This window comes from Dreissena polymorpha, chromosome 10, assembly GCF_020536995.1.
Source record: "Dreissena polymorpha isolate Duluth1 chromosome 10, UMN_Dpol_1.0, whole genome shotgun sequence".
NCBI lineage: Eukaryota > Metazoa > Mollusca > Bivalvia > Myida > Dreissenidae > Dreissena > Dreissena polymorpha.
In genome coordinates this window covers 80,799,890-80,815,677 of record NC_068364.1, presented here as the reverse complement: position 1 = coordinate 80,815,677, position 15,788 = coordinate 80,799,890, and the positions used below count along the sequence as shown (strand labels likewise).

The following is a 15,788-nucleotide window of genomic DNA, read 5'->3' as shown; positions in this document are numbered from 1 at the left end:
CGGCTAATCTATTGGTTATAAAATATCACAGCCTTTTCTGATTGGCTGAGTTCAAATACAGAAAGTTTACCTGTTAGATTGAAATTCTGGAGAAGGCGTATTGAAGAAAAAATGCAGGTTAAACTTGTTGTTAAAATGAAGTTAATGTAATTTCACAAACAGTAGAGTTAATGAGTTTTTCCATTAACAAGAATTTCTTAAAATAATAATGTATGGATATCATTTGGAAAGTGACATGAAATGTTGTTAAAAAGTGATGCATACAAGTGTTTCAAAAGTCTGTCTAGGAATAGAACAACAATTGAAGGTTTGTGCTTTTCATTATTTTTAAATATTCCTTTAAATTTATTCTTCTTATGTCATCATTGTAGACCTTTTTTATGTGACATTTTAAGTAAAAGTATGGCAAATATAGAAGTTTAAAAGCAGCTGTCACACACAATTTCACTAAGTGCAGTTTGCAGCTTGATAAAGGAAGTCCTATGTGGAGATATTAATAAGCTTGAATGTAGTATCGGAAGTTTATAATGCATGGCTAGGGAACTGAGGCTAAGGGAGTTATGTGCTGTGCATGATAAGAACTCAATGCTCATTAATGCTGTTAATGTTTATAAATAAATAAATTAAACCAATAGCATTGTTTTTTAGGTTTCACTGTGCATTTTCATACCAATAGAATTACACATCTTTCTAATTATAGCAATAATAAATTTGTACTAATCATACCAACAAATTTTGTTATGCTATGCTTTGTGATGTATTAACTTCATTGTAAGTTATTATTAAAAGACCATTTTACTAAATATTTAAAACAATACTTGAATTCTTTTCTATATACATTTTCATTATGTGCTTTAACTGTAGCTCAGACCAGTTGATGGAAGATACTGCAGAGTTTGGCAGGGAAATAACCCAAGACAGCAAAGCGGCTCTTTTGGCGCATTTACCAAGAGGACTAACATGGCCACAAATTCATGGTAAATATTGTTATGCCCCGGGCTCATATAAGTAATTTAGTGTTAACCACCTGAAAGTATTTTGTCTTTTTGGTATCCAATATTTTGGTCTAGTTTCAATTACAGGTTATTTTTATATGAATTAGCAAATTAGCATAACTTTCATATAGCAATATCTGAATATAAAATTCCTATATATGTTTGAGTTTCCAGAAACATGCTAGTGTACCCCGTTTTGGGGCATTTAAGAAAACAACAATATAAATTTCAAAATAAAAGAGAGTCATTATAAAAATATAAGTTAAATCACCAATTTATTCACTTTAAAGTCTCAGTTTTCCTGTTTGCAAGTAGATTAAAGCCCGCTTGCAAACTACTTAGGATCGTAAATGTTCGCTCGAATACAAAAAAGCCAGATGTACAGAATTGAGCAGTGATATGAAATATCTAAAATAGATAAAAATATGAATGAGCATTAAAGTATAGATATTCAATCATATGATTGCTGCACATTTACTTTTACAGATGAATGTAAAAAACTTATGACTTTCTTGTAATATTGTTTGCTTTGTTTTTCTTTCAGAGATCATGCAGGAGCCCTACAGTATAACAGCAGTACAAGTTCTATAAAAGATCCACGACATACTGAAGCCCAGCTAATTAACAAAAAAGTTTTTAAAAACTGTAATTTTATCCCACCTGGGTACTTATAATTTACTAAGCTGCCTACACAAGTTTTAGATTTGCAATTATATTTTAAATTGTCACTTGGAAAGTAATACATGTACATCTATTATGTTCTGAATTTCTTTGAACAATAAAATTATATAAAAGTATTTTAATGAAATTAAGCACCTAAATTGCATTAAAGTGAAAGTAGCTGAGAACAAGATGTGTTTGTGAAACACAATGTCCCCCTATATGACGTTTGACCTTGAAGGATGACCTTGACCTTGACCCTTCACCACTCAAAATGTGCAGCTCCATGAGATACACATGCATGTCAAATATAAAATTGCTAGCTTCAATATTGCAGAAGTTGCATTACATGAGCAATTTTGACCCATATATTTGACTTGGAAGGATGACCTTGACCTTGACCTTTCACCACTCAAAATGTGCAGCTCCATAAGTTACACATGCATACCAAATATCAAGTTGCTATCTTCAATATTGCAAAAGTTTTCATAAAATAAGCGATTTGGGCCACATATATTTGACCTCTGACCTTGAAGGATGACCTTGACCTTTCACCACTCAAAATGTGCAGCTCTATAAGTTACACATGCATGCCAAATATCAAGTCGCTATCTTTAATATTGCAAAAGTATTCATAAAATAAGCGATTTGGGCCACATATATTTGACCTCTGACCTTGAAGTATGACCTTGACCTTTCACCACTCAAAATGTGCAGCTCCATGAGATACACATGCATGCCAAATATCAAGTTGCTATCTTCAATATTGCAAAAGTATTCATAAAATGAGCGATTTTGGCCACATATATTTGACCTCTGACCTTGAAGGATGACCTTGACCTTTCACCACTCAAAATGTGCAGCTCCATGAGATACACATGCATGCCAAATATCAAGTTGCTATCTTCAATATAGCAAAAGTTATTGCAAAATGTTAAAGTTGGTGCAAACCAACCAACCAACCAACAGACCAACCAACCAACAGACTAACCAACAGACAGGGCAAAAACAATATGTCCCCCACTACTATAGTGGGGGACATAAAAATATTATCCTTGTGCTCATGTTCAGCTACATATATTGTGACATACATGAAGCAGCTAAAAATAACTTAAATTTTTCATTTTGTTTCTTGTATATCGTTTGTACAGGGTTCGTGAATTGTTACTGTATATTACTTGACTTGCTTGTATTTTGTTACTTTGAATACATGTTGTGAAGGTTGCATTATACTTTTTAACTTTTAAAGGAGCGCTTGTTCTGTTATGTAAGGGCCTGATTTATGATTATGGACCTAGAGGCTTTGTAAGCATGTATTAAACAACACTTGTTTGATCTGTATAATTTGTTAAATAAATGTAACACAATTTGTAATCTGATGTTATATTTTGATGAATTGTGAACAAAATAATACATCGAAGAAACTAAGGCATTATGTTGATTTTTTGTTTTGTTTTAATCTAACCTTAAATTATGATTTACTTAAGCTGTGAGTATTGTATTCATTTAATACATGAATATTGTTTTTAGACCAGAAATTTCTTTTTCTATTCAGTGACCATGGTAAACGCTGGACAATTTTCCATGTTATACCAGGCATCCATGGAATATTGAACATGGAAAAACCCTGGAACATTTTCCAGGGTTTTCCAGCCAGCATGGAAAAAATACCGTCCGAATACTCCATGTTATCTGGAAAACCCTGGAAATAAATCCATGGTTTTCCATGGTTTTCCAGATTACATGGAGTATTCGGACGGTATTTATTCCATGCTGGCTGGAAAACCCTGGAAATTGTTCCATGGTAATTATTCCAGGGAGCCTGGAAAACCATGGAAACTATTCCAGGCTATTTCCACATACCATGGACAATTTTCCACCCTTTTTTTAAAATATTGACGCTGGAAAAGGCTGGAAACTTAGTCCGAATACTCCAGCCTCATATTTTCCATGGATTTCCATGGAAAACCCTGGACAAAGTACACCCGGGCACTAACGGACAAGTGTAGTTCAGCAACGGACAAGTTATATTTCCTAAATGGTTGTCCGTGGACAAGTATAGTTTTTTTAGATTTCGCCACCCCTGAACATCATATAAATAATAATAATAAATAAGAAGTACAGTAACATAACATAAACATTATATAAGTAATCTATAACTATAAAACAAGTCCAAGTTCTTTTGGATTTATTAATCCTTTTCTTTCATTTAAAATTTCTGCATAGAAACTATTATTGTTTACTTTTTGTAAAAGTGCAACGTCCGCCGTGGGAAAATTCTATTTATATACGGATTGACCTACTTGTAATCCTTAATAAGAAATTTCGGCCAATCAGCGCCATCGTTTTAAAAGTGTATCAACCAATAAAAATGCCGCTTTTTAACAGCGTTAGGCCCAGCCAGTGTAAAGTTCTGCGTTTTTAACGCTTCTTAAATAAGGATAGATATTTTTAAACCAATAGATTTTTATTAAGGCACCGCACCAACACTGCAAAGTTTTCTATTTATCTCAATGGTACAGCCCAGTAAAATCGGGCTGTCCATTTTATGGCCGTTTTCGACCTTTTTATGCAGAGTTTTATGTTAAGCAGTGTGCTCGGGCAATGGTTTTTAACCGAAGTCCCGAGGGTAAACAACCCCATTATTAGTACTACATGTATAGCGGCCGATGGCAAACGTCGTATTTAAAGATAAACAAATAAAAAGGAGCCTAACAATAAAAACATTATTTCTAAGTTGATCACTTTACATTTCTACCGACTATCGATCTGAATTAACAAAAGGATGATGATTAAATAATTAGATCTATGTCGATGATGTTACAACTTTCTGCCGATTATTGTTTGAAATTAAAAGGTGATAATTTAGTTGTTTTTTACCCACAAACTATGCTATTGTAAAGAAATATGTCATTTAAATTGTATATTAATTATGTATTTGCTGGTTTCTGATTTTCATTTTTTTGCTGTCAAACGATATGCACAATTTGTTTTATGTGCGTAACGCGTACAATTTTTCGGATACATTATTTTTTATTGATTAGAATTTAATTTTTAAGTTTGTTAAAGAAGAAATAGAATGAAGAATACAGATGGGGTGATGCGGACCGTGTGGTTTATCATATTTCGAATTGTATTCACATAAAATTGCAATTGGAAAGACTATAAAACCAGTGTTTCAGGAAAAGGCCTGATGTATCTATAAATATTGTGTCAATATTTGATGATAAAAACATTTTAATTTGGTCCATTTTATTGATAAAAAATGCTCACATTTGCCATTTTATCTATTAGAAAGTCCCAACTAGACTCAAAAAGGCTAGGAAAACTGAGACTGTGCATGAAGGCTTAACTGTCTGAAACTAATGTTGAAAAAATCATTGGTATATATTTTAGAAAAAGGACAGAGAAATTCAGCTGTGAATATTACATTCATACATACATTTGTATTCATATAATAAATTTCAGAACATATAAAAGAGTGAATTTTTAATTTTCCCCTTTTCCTAAAAAACGATGCGTTTTCCCCCTTTGGACCGGCCCCCCACCATTCCCCTATTTGTCAAAAAAAACACTGAAAACATAACAAATAATTATTAAGTAAGCATATGCTAAATGCCATATTTCAAACATAAATATTTATCTGGTCTGACAGTTTTATTAAGCTTATATTATCTACTGCTTCATAAACATTCACTTCAACACCGTTATTTCGAACACCGATAATCCGAAGTCACCGTTATTTCGAAGTATTTTTCGGGTCCCGATTGTGGTTATTCTTTGTTCAATGTAAAATTTCATTGTTAATCCTAACTTCGTTTAACCGAAGAAATCGTTAATTCGAAGTGATTATGTCGGTCCCAACAATAAAATTCGCACCTTATTATCCAGGGCTTTTTTTCCTGACTTTGTGAAGCGGCCATGGCCCCTCACTTTGTGAAAAAATGAGTCGCGAACTTGTCAAAATTGTGAAAAATTGAGTCGCGAACTTTTCAAAATTGTGAAAAATTGAGTCGCGAACTTCTTAAAATTGTGAAAAAACGAGTCGTGAACTTCTTTAAATTGTGAAATTCAAAGTTCAGTGCATTAGTATAGCTAAAGCATGTTAAACACTTGAATATTATCAAAATTTCCTTAAATAATGCAATAAGGGCATATTTTCCTTCTATGAATACTGTATTTGATACAATAACAACACATATACATATATCTGATTTGCAAAAAATTATTCATGTACCAAATGCAACTAAAATACCTGATCCCAACAATTCTTTACCACAGGAATAACATTTATAAACATAGAACATTTCAAGGGCACATAACTCAGACATGTTCTGGACTTTACAGCTTTAGAACTCTGTTCTTTTTACTCTTGAAAATGTCAATAATTCTCTCAAAATCTGAAGAGGAAAATTCCTTCTTCATGATAATTTTCATGTTCTGTGAGCCTGACCCTCGCCAGTGTATGATGATCTCCCTGGGAGGTTGTCATTTGATCTGAAACATTAGGTATACATTGAAAAACAGTACTTTTGTAAGAAATGTAAACAAGTTATTTTATTTTTCACATTTTTTCACAAAGCATAAATAGACTACATACAAAGTTTGAATCATGAATACACATAAGCCGCGGCAGATACTTTCACTTTTATCAAATGACTTTCCTTATAATGTTATCAATGTGCATGTTTCAAATCTTACCTTTCTGTAGAAAGCTTTTGTTTCTTTACTGTTATCCCAAATTTAAATAAATCGGGATTATTTTGCGTTTTTTGTAATTTTCTTCGTGTAGTAGAGAGCGTTCGGCGTCGCCATTTTTTATAGTGACGTTGCTGGGCAGAGCTTTTACTATTTACGCCGGTTACACCGGTTACACAACACTTTAAAATCGATTAAAACAAACAAACATCGGTTACGCGAGTCGACAGTTTTTCGCGAATTCGGAATTAAAAACGAGGTTATGAAACTTATATTTCTGTTCCGAAATGGCCGTTTTTGACAGTTTTGAGCACAAAAAGTCCGTTTTTCACGATTTAAAACGGCCGTTTTTGTAAATATTCACGGCCATGTCAGGTTTGTGAATTGGCCGTGTCAAAATTGTGAAATGTCCGTCCACGGCCAATCGCAAAGAAGGAAAAAAAGCCCTGTTATTATCAATCTTTAATCCGAAGTCAAAACTGCAAAATACTGAGCGTAATTTCACACCTTTGTCGTCTGCGCGTTGTGCGTCAAAGTCGATAATTACACCTTTGTCGCCTGCGCGTAGCATGTTAATTTTATTATGTCGTCAAAAGCCAACAACGAGGCCGACAACACATGAATGAACATGATATCTAATCAACACGTGACCACATGCATCGACGACGTAAGGCAGTTCTGCGAGCAAAACACGGGCGGAAGCCAGTTCTTCAATTTCCTTGACAAATTCGAGAAATATGTTACACGCGTCCAGTTTAGTGCTGCTAACGCCGGTGTTCAGAAAGACATCGCGTCTTAGAAGAAGTCGTCTGTCAAATGTTTATTTCGAATTATCGTTAATCAGAAGTTTTTTTAACGGTCCCAACGACTTCGAAATAACGGTGTTGAAGTGTATTATCTTTGAAATACTTTAGTCTGTATAATATGATAATAATGTTATTTACATCAAAATGGATTGAATATAGAGCTAGTAAAGTTTTAGTTATTTATCTGTCGTGTCTATTATTACTTGGTTGATTAGAACTGCTGGAAAAATTAAGATACACAAAAGAAATAAAATTATGTGTACTACAGTGGCATACTTCAACAAGAGCACCGCCTTGCGGGTGCAGACTGCTCATCTATTTTCTTTTTAAAGGTGAAGGGACTCTCAATTTCAATCACAAAGGAGGGAGGGGTGGAGTGAAGAGGGGTGTATAGTGTGGGGGTGTGGACATTTATTACATTATCTTCCAAAAATGCAGAAAAAAAATGCAAACAAAAAATAAAAAAAATTCGGGGGTGGGTGGGTGGGGGGGGTGAGGGGATTCTTGGGTGCGATGGTTGGACGGTATTTCAAAAATAAAATAATAAAAATAAATATTTGTGTTTTTTACCGTTTCAAAAAAAATAAAATTGGACGGGGTGGGGGTGGGGGGGGGGGGGGGGGGTATAGTGTGAGGGTTACGGTGGTGGTCATTTGTGAGATGATCTTAAAAAAAAAAAAAAATTAGAGGGGGGGGGGGGATTCTGTGGGAGGGGGGGGGAGGGCACGGGGGATGGTTTGGGTGGAGTCTATTGTGGTATGTCAGGTAAGAGTAGTTTTGTCATAGTATCAATCAAATCTAATCATAAATAAAGAAGTTCTGGCAATTTTAGCACAATTTAAAATTTTTACCTTGAGAGTCAATGTCATTCAAAGGTCAAGATAAAATTCAACTTCACAGGTACAGTAACCTCATGATAGCATGAAAGTATTTGAAGTTTGAAAGCAATAGCCTTGATACTTTAGAAGTAAAGTTGATTGAAACACAAAATTTAACCATATATTCAAAGTTACTAAGTAAAAAAAGGGCCATAATTCCGTAAAAATGACAACCAGAGTTATGCAACTTGTCCTTTTACTGTACCTTTATGATAGTTTGCGAGTGTATGAAAGCAATATCTATGATACTTTAGGGGTAAAGAGGACCAAAACACAAAACTTAACCAAATTTTTAATTTTCTAAGTATAAAGGGCCCATAATTTCGTCCAAATGCCAGTCAGAGTTACATAACTTTGCCTGCACAGTCCCCTTATGATAGTTAATAAGTGTTGCAAGTATGAAAGCAATAGCTTAGATACTGTAGGAATAAAGTGGACCTAAACACAAAACTTAACCAAATTTTTAATTTTCTAAGTATAAAAAGGGCACATAATTCTGTCAAAATGCCAGTCAGAGTTACATAACTTTGCCTGCACAGTCCCCTTATGATAGTTAGTAAGTGTTGCAAGTATGAAAGCAATAGCTTTGATACTTAAGGAATAAAATGGACCTAAACACAATACTTAACCAAAATTTTCAATTTTCTAAGTATAAAAAGGGCACATAATTCTGTCAAAATGCATGCCAGAGTTATCTAACTTTGCCTGCCCAGTCCCCTCATGATAGTAAGTAAGTGTACCAAGTTTGAATGCAATAGCATTTATACTTCGTGAGAAAAGTGGACCTAAACACAAAACTTAACCGGACGCCGACGCCGATGCCAAGGTGATGACAATAGCTCATAATTTTTTTTTCAAAAAAATAGATGAGCTAATAATGTGATACACATATGTGTGTTGAAACGCCCTACATGCAAACCCTTGTACCGAGTCTCTCCACCTTTCCCTAGAGTCTTCTCACTTCTCCCTAAATCAGTGTCCAGGGAGAAGTCACTTCTCCCTAAAATTTGAGCCCAGCGTGAGCCCTGAGATGGATGGACGGACGGACAATGTGATCACTATATTCCCTCCTTCGTGGGCATAAAAAGAGCTTTTCACCTAACCACACTTACTTTGGTCGTTTAGCTCTCCGCGCATGTCTGTCTGATATATGGTATGTGCCGACAACCCCACTGCTGCCTCCAGGGGACAGAACTTCCACACTCATGTTTCAGCGTTAGGTTAAATATCTAACAAACCTGCAGAAATCAAAAAAAAAAATTATTATTGAATTAAATATCGAAAAATAATTAACAACTCATCATTTGTGGTTCACTTCTTAAAGAACTAATAATTTGGATGTTAAATATTATAATGTTGGCAAAATTATCTACAATAGTTTAGAAATGTCCCTCTTCAATGTTCTATTTAAATTTGATGCTTGGTGTAAATTATGATACATATATTATGCAAATATATCAAATATCAGTGAGTAATTTATTTTATTACTTGTATTGATATTATATATGCAAAAACTGCTTCAAAAATCAAACGCACATCTAAAATAAAATTCAAAGGACTTGTTCACAAATTCGGGAAAATTTTGATGTGTGTTAATAAATGCCTAACATTTCTAGACTTTAAAACTAGAACTTGTTTGCTCCATTATAATAACAAGCAGAGCTCCAGATAAGGATTTAGTCTAAAGGGTATTTTACCCCCTGATATTATTGTTAAAGGGTATTTTACTCCTTTCTTTAGCCATAAAGGGTATTTAGGTATATTGGGGGGTATTTTTCATTTTCGTAGAAAACTGACATAGTACATGGTGTGTATAATCAATAAATATTATTATTTGTTATCAACAAATGTAAACAGAATAAATTTTAAATGATGATATAAGCAGACTTTCTTTAAAATATTCAACTGAATTGTGTTGTATCTCTGTCTTTATTGGGTCTTTCTTGCAGTATTCATATTGTACACAAACGTCATTTCGCAATTAAACTAAGTTATGGCACTGCTTGTACAATTGAAAAATAAGTCACACTTCCTGTGGTCTATGTGAGTTAACTATAAACTTCTTTAACAATACAATCGCTTAAAATTATTTTAACAATTCTATAAGCATCATAAGATTTATCTCTATTGGCATATTGTAATATACAGTTACTTCCTACAGGAGCCGCTGTTCGCTTGAAACGTCCCTTTTTCAAACCTATATTGGCCGCCAATTTGATTACAAGGTTTTTTTGATTGACTTACTTTTGATTCAAAGGTTAACATACACTAAACACTCAATTGGATTATTGGTTAAACCGGTTACGCACTTTAATCGATCAAAATACGTACCAAGATTTGTATTGCGTAATGTTAAGTACTGGGACGCTTTTTAAAGCTTTTTTTTTTTCAATGCGTAAATACGCAAATACACATCTTATCTGAAGCTCTGAAAACAAGAATATAACTTAAGAAAAAAGGAAAACAAATTTGTCCACACTGAGACACAAATAAATTCCTTTAGAGTAAAAGATTACAGCCTTAATCACTTGGCTACCTGAACTTTTAAATTGTTGAGCTAATTTAAACTTTATAAGTAATCAAATTGTTGAAACAAAATTTAACGCAAACAACATAAGTATGACAAATTATTCTATAGTTTGGTGTTTTGTAAATGCTGTATAATTTAATTTTTATAATCTGTTTATAAAGCTTGATTGGTCATTGTCTGCTCAGGTACTACTTACATGTACCCTGGGTACGGTAAATACCACATTTATATCAATTTTCTGTTCAAATGCCTTTATATTATCGATACTCATACTTAAAAAGCATGTTGATGCAGTTTTTTTAAAGAGAATTTTGTTTAAGATAAACATTATGGTTTTTATGGTAATCATTAGCGGGTTGTATGGCATCGGATTTTGGGCGGGAAAACAACTTGGCTACAGTATTATATTGACCAGGTATTTGGCATCAGTATTATATTGACCAGGTACGTTTAAGTTTATTTACCATTCCCGGGGTACAAGTAAGTATACTTAAGAGTACCTGGGGTACATGTAAGTAATACCTGTGCCGACAATGACCAAATGAGCGTTTATAAGTCCCTTTAATGAATGAAGAAAATAAAAATAAAATGCACGTCTTTCAATAAGCATAAAATGCAACAGTCACACAGAGTTACAAGCTACCCATGTGTGCAAACTACTAAATACATTTTAACTATTGACAATTAGAAGTACATTTATTTACTAAGTATTCGGGAAGAACCAACCGTATTTATTAAGAATATCAAATCATTCTTTTGTTGTCTGTAAGTAGATATATGAAGCTACTATCACATCAGCCAAACACCGCATCTAAAATTGCAGTGTTGAAGTATCATAGAAATCGCAATTATGCATTTTTGGTTGAGATAAAGACGTATCATAAATTGCTTAATTAAGTTTTAATTGCGTGTTTCCAACGACGCTTCTAGTGCTTTAAAATAATTTTCATTTATAATTTCAGCACTAATGGTTACACTATACTACATGCACTTTGACGTAAGCAACGATTATTTACAGAACTAAAATATTATGTCATAGTGTAACATTTACAGTTACAGTGTTTTTATAGTCGGTCGATCAAGGCTTAAGATCAATTTAACAAATCATCATTCCCCAGTACTAATCCCATTATGATCAGCCTGTAACGCATGAGTGAACATACCATGACCACTATTCTTCATAACACTTTATGAAGTTGATGAATAAAGTGATCTCCATGTGTTACAGGTTAGTTTTACTTTTTATAATTAGTTATCATATCTTTCAGAAATGTTTATTAGATATGTTGTTATATTACCATATTACAACAAGCTTTAATTTGTTTATTACCAGTAATCATGTATAAATGTATGAATAGTTGCTATCTAGCTATGGAATATAAATAACAATATGAAATGTATAGATTTTATATATAAATAAAAATATATAGATGTAACACTTTATGAAGTTGATGAATAAAGTGATCTCCATGTGTTACAGTAATCCTTGATTGCCCACATACAGAACCTATACAACAAGAAGAAGAAAAAAAAAACATGACAATTATATGAAATTATATACGAATGTGCTATGCATAAGCGGTGTTTGTTTGTAATAGTATAGTAAAAAATATTCTTTGTACAACGACCGTATGTTCGTAGGTGATAAAAGGGATAATTTAACATTTTTGTTGTTGTTCATGAAGATTTCTCCGATGACTTTACGAAGTTACCAAGACGATATAAATACATGGATGGCGCTCGCGAGTGTTCGACACTGTTTTTTCAAAGTAGGTTAAAAGAAAACCATAGAAACTCGATTATTAACGGTTTGAAAAGTTAATATATTCAGAGGAGGGAATAACGACTATGAGGTCATGGCCTAAAAGGATTACAGGCGTTCCCCAATCGAGCTTAGATAGATAGATAGATTTATTTCGGAGATGGCATACATACACACAGTGCATTGAAATAACATGTTCATAAAACAATATGAAGTAAAAACAAATTCGGCCATCCGTGCTCGTTGAAAATTTTCAGTATTTTATACATTATAAAAGCACTCCTCGTTGTGTCACAAAATAAAACGACAGCAACAGAACTCTCCAAATCATGCAATCGTTTCGCGTTGCAACGCTTTATAATTTTCAGGTTTTTAAATCGTCAAAAGATGCATATAATGGATATTTTTGAGCATGATAAATGTTCAGTAATACTGTTTCCTCACAAATATAATAACTACAACAAACATTTGCGAATCTGAAACAATTTTTTTTTCAATTTTGTCAATTAACCAAAACGTGAAAAGCCCTCTTGAAGAACGTTTTCTCTATATTATAGCTGACGTAGAAATTACTCCCAGCAATGGAAACGCTTCAGACTTATATGTTATGTCTGACAGATGTTGAATTTGAATAATTTTCGTTGACTGCTGTAAAGGTTTTAAAATCGCTATGTTTTTATGGTAGTATTTCTAAGCAATAAAGTATCCTAGGGATAACACAAGTAAGCCATATGTATGCTTGTGTGTCTTGTCTCAGGCCATCGATTGAGTTGGTTGTGTTATATTTTGTCAATGTTTGATTCCTTTGTCAGTTTGTGGAACATGGCATCAGAGTGTTGCTTGTCCATGACACATTGAAAAGTTTGACGTCGAGATATGGCTTTGGCTACTCTCTGCGTTTTACGCGACTGTTGTTAACACGTTTTCATGTTAGTTTTTAAGGGATGATATTGGGCTATTGCTCGTTGGTCAGCCCAGGGCAAGGGTTTCCTTATTATGCCCCCCTTCGAAGAAGAGGTGGTATATTGCTTTGCACATGTCGGTCGGTCGGTCGGTCTGTCGGTCGGTCGGTCCGTCCACCAGGTGGTTTCCGGATGATAACTCAAGAACGCTTAGGCCTAGGATCATGAAACTTCATAGGTACATTGATCATGACTCACAGATGACCCCTATTGATTTTGAGGTCACTAGGTCGAAGGTCAAGGTCACTGTGACCCGAAATAGTAAAATGGTTTCCGGATGATAATTCAAGAACGCTTATGCCTAGGATCATGAAACTTGATAGGTAGATTGATCATGACTCGCAGATGACCCCTATTGATTTTCAGGTCACTAGGTCAAAGGTCAAGGTCACGGTGACCCGAAAAAGTAAAATGGTTTCCGGATGATAACTCAAGAACCCTTATGCCTAGGATCATGAAACTTGATAGGTAGTTTGATCATGACTGGCAGATGACCCCTATTGATTTTCAGGTCACTAGGTCAAAGGTCAAGGTCACGGTGACCCGAAATAGTAAAATAGCTTCTGGATGATAACTCAAGAACGCTTATGCCTAGGATCATGAAACTTCATAGGTACATTGATCATGACTGGCAGATGACCCCTATTGATTTTCAGGTCACTAGGTCAAAGGTCAAGGTCACAGTGACAAAACAACATATTTACAAAATGGCTGTCACTACAACTGAGAGCCCATATGGGGGGCATGCATTTTTTACAAACAGCCCTTGTTTTGTTAGCATTACAATACATCAAGGGAATTTCAAAATCCCTGATGGAAGTGTCCATCGTTATCAATTAGTGAGGCACGTGTCCCTTGTCACAGGACCAAGGTAAAGGTCACACACATTTCGTTGCAGACCAGCTTTTAGTAGGAGAGTTATCACCATTTCTTCCTTAAACATATATATTTAGATAATGTTTTGAAATATATAAAATTGAAGCATTGTGGCAACTATATACACGGATAGCTAAATAAAATACCGCAATAGTCGTTACACTAACACCACATTTTATTATAATCTTTTGTTATTTTTGTGTATGTTTTATTAAACCTTTATTCAAGTTTATCAATTAATTATTCTATAAGTAGTCGTGTATAGATTTATGTGCTGCAAGATTGGAAAGTGCACCCCCCCCCCCCCAAAAAAAAAATAAAATAACAAAATTACATGTTAGTTACCATATTGCATGTATATGGTTAGCCATAAAGAACCTTCCTGCTGACCGGCTCATGTCGATGCTTAAGTGTGCTTCTTTAGTCGGCAATATGGAAAGCAGCCTAAGTTTTATTGCTCCGGTCGGAACTTTTTGATCGCACAACGCTCATAACGAGCGAAATATTTGCTTCACTTGTGAAAACTTACTCTCTTCTTTTTTTTCTCCATGAAATTTCAATAACCATATTGTATGGTTAGCACAGTATAAGGCTGCTTTGTTGTTGGCCGAATGAGGCTGACACTTAATTCTGCCTCATTGTTCGGCCCAGGGAGACAGCCTGGGTTTTTATTACATCAGTCGCAACGTTTCTTATGCTTAAAGCCAAGTGAATTTGTTTGCATGCACATCATTTTTACGAATTTCAATTAACACATTGTATGGTCATCTCCGGTCAAGGCTATCTTGCTACTGACCAGCTAAGACCAAGGCTTTAACACAATTAAGCCAAGTGGACTCTCCCATCCTTCTAAATTGGATCAATTTATTTCCAAAATTAGGGATGTCTAGTACATTTATTTCTATATTTAGAATATTTCTTACAGAAATTCCTCTAAGCAAACAGCGCATACCCTGATGAGACGCCGCATCATGCGGCGTCTCTTCTGGGTCTACGCTTTTTGCAAAGGCCTTTTTTCTAGACGCTAGGCATACATGGCTTAATGTTCCTCGTTTGTCAGCACGGGGCAAGGAAAGCTTTGTTTTTATTGCATCGGTCGAAACGTGTCGAACGCGTAACGCTTCTTGTGTATACTCTTTTGGCGTTAATAAATACGACCGAACATGTACTTAGCTGTGTACTTCTACTAAATTGACCCGCTTCGCGATAAAAACGTCCTTTTATGAATACTGTTTAACTGAGCATGTTAAAAGTGGAATTGTTGTGTTAAGTACATGTATACCTGAACTAACTTACACTGGCATTAGCCAAAAGCTTTTCCAAAATCAGGATATATAATTGAAGTATATTACGGAGAAACATCCATCCTTAAGCAATGCATTATTTATTCCAGAAAGGATTACAATAAAATATGCGTTTATAATGGTATAATAAACGTTTTTTGACTTTACGGGCATTTTATAAAATATAATATTTATTTGTTCAGAGTACTTAAATGAACAATAAATCACCAACTTAGTTAAGAATATATCAACCGGGACAGAAAATAAGGGTTTTCAAAGTATATAGGACTTTATTACCTTCTGCATTTCTATTTTTAATATAAGAATTGACAGAATGA

The 15,788-nt window shown here is 34.2% G+C and overlaps 1 protein-coding gene across 2 annotated transcripts in view; it reads right to left on the bottom strand.

The window, feature by feature from the left end:
• LOC127848352 (myosin-3-like) overlaps positions 1-11,446 on the bottom strand; it is a 69,497-nt gene extending 58,051 nt beyond the window's left edge. For both annotated transcript variants that reach the window (XM_052380772.1, XM_052380774.1), the window contains exons 1-2: positions 11,294-11,446; positions 9,150-9,275 (exon numbers count right to left, since the gene is read on the bottom strand). In XM_052380772.1, the coding sequence (XP_052236732.1) occupies positions 9,150-9,244 (95 nt within the window). In that variant the 5' untranslated portion in view covers positions 9,245-9,275; positions 11,294-11,446. The remainder of the gene's footprint in view (positions 1-9,149; positions 9,276-11,293) is intronic.
• Positions 11,447-15,788: the final 4,342 nt, after the last annotated feature.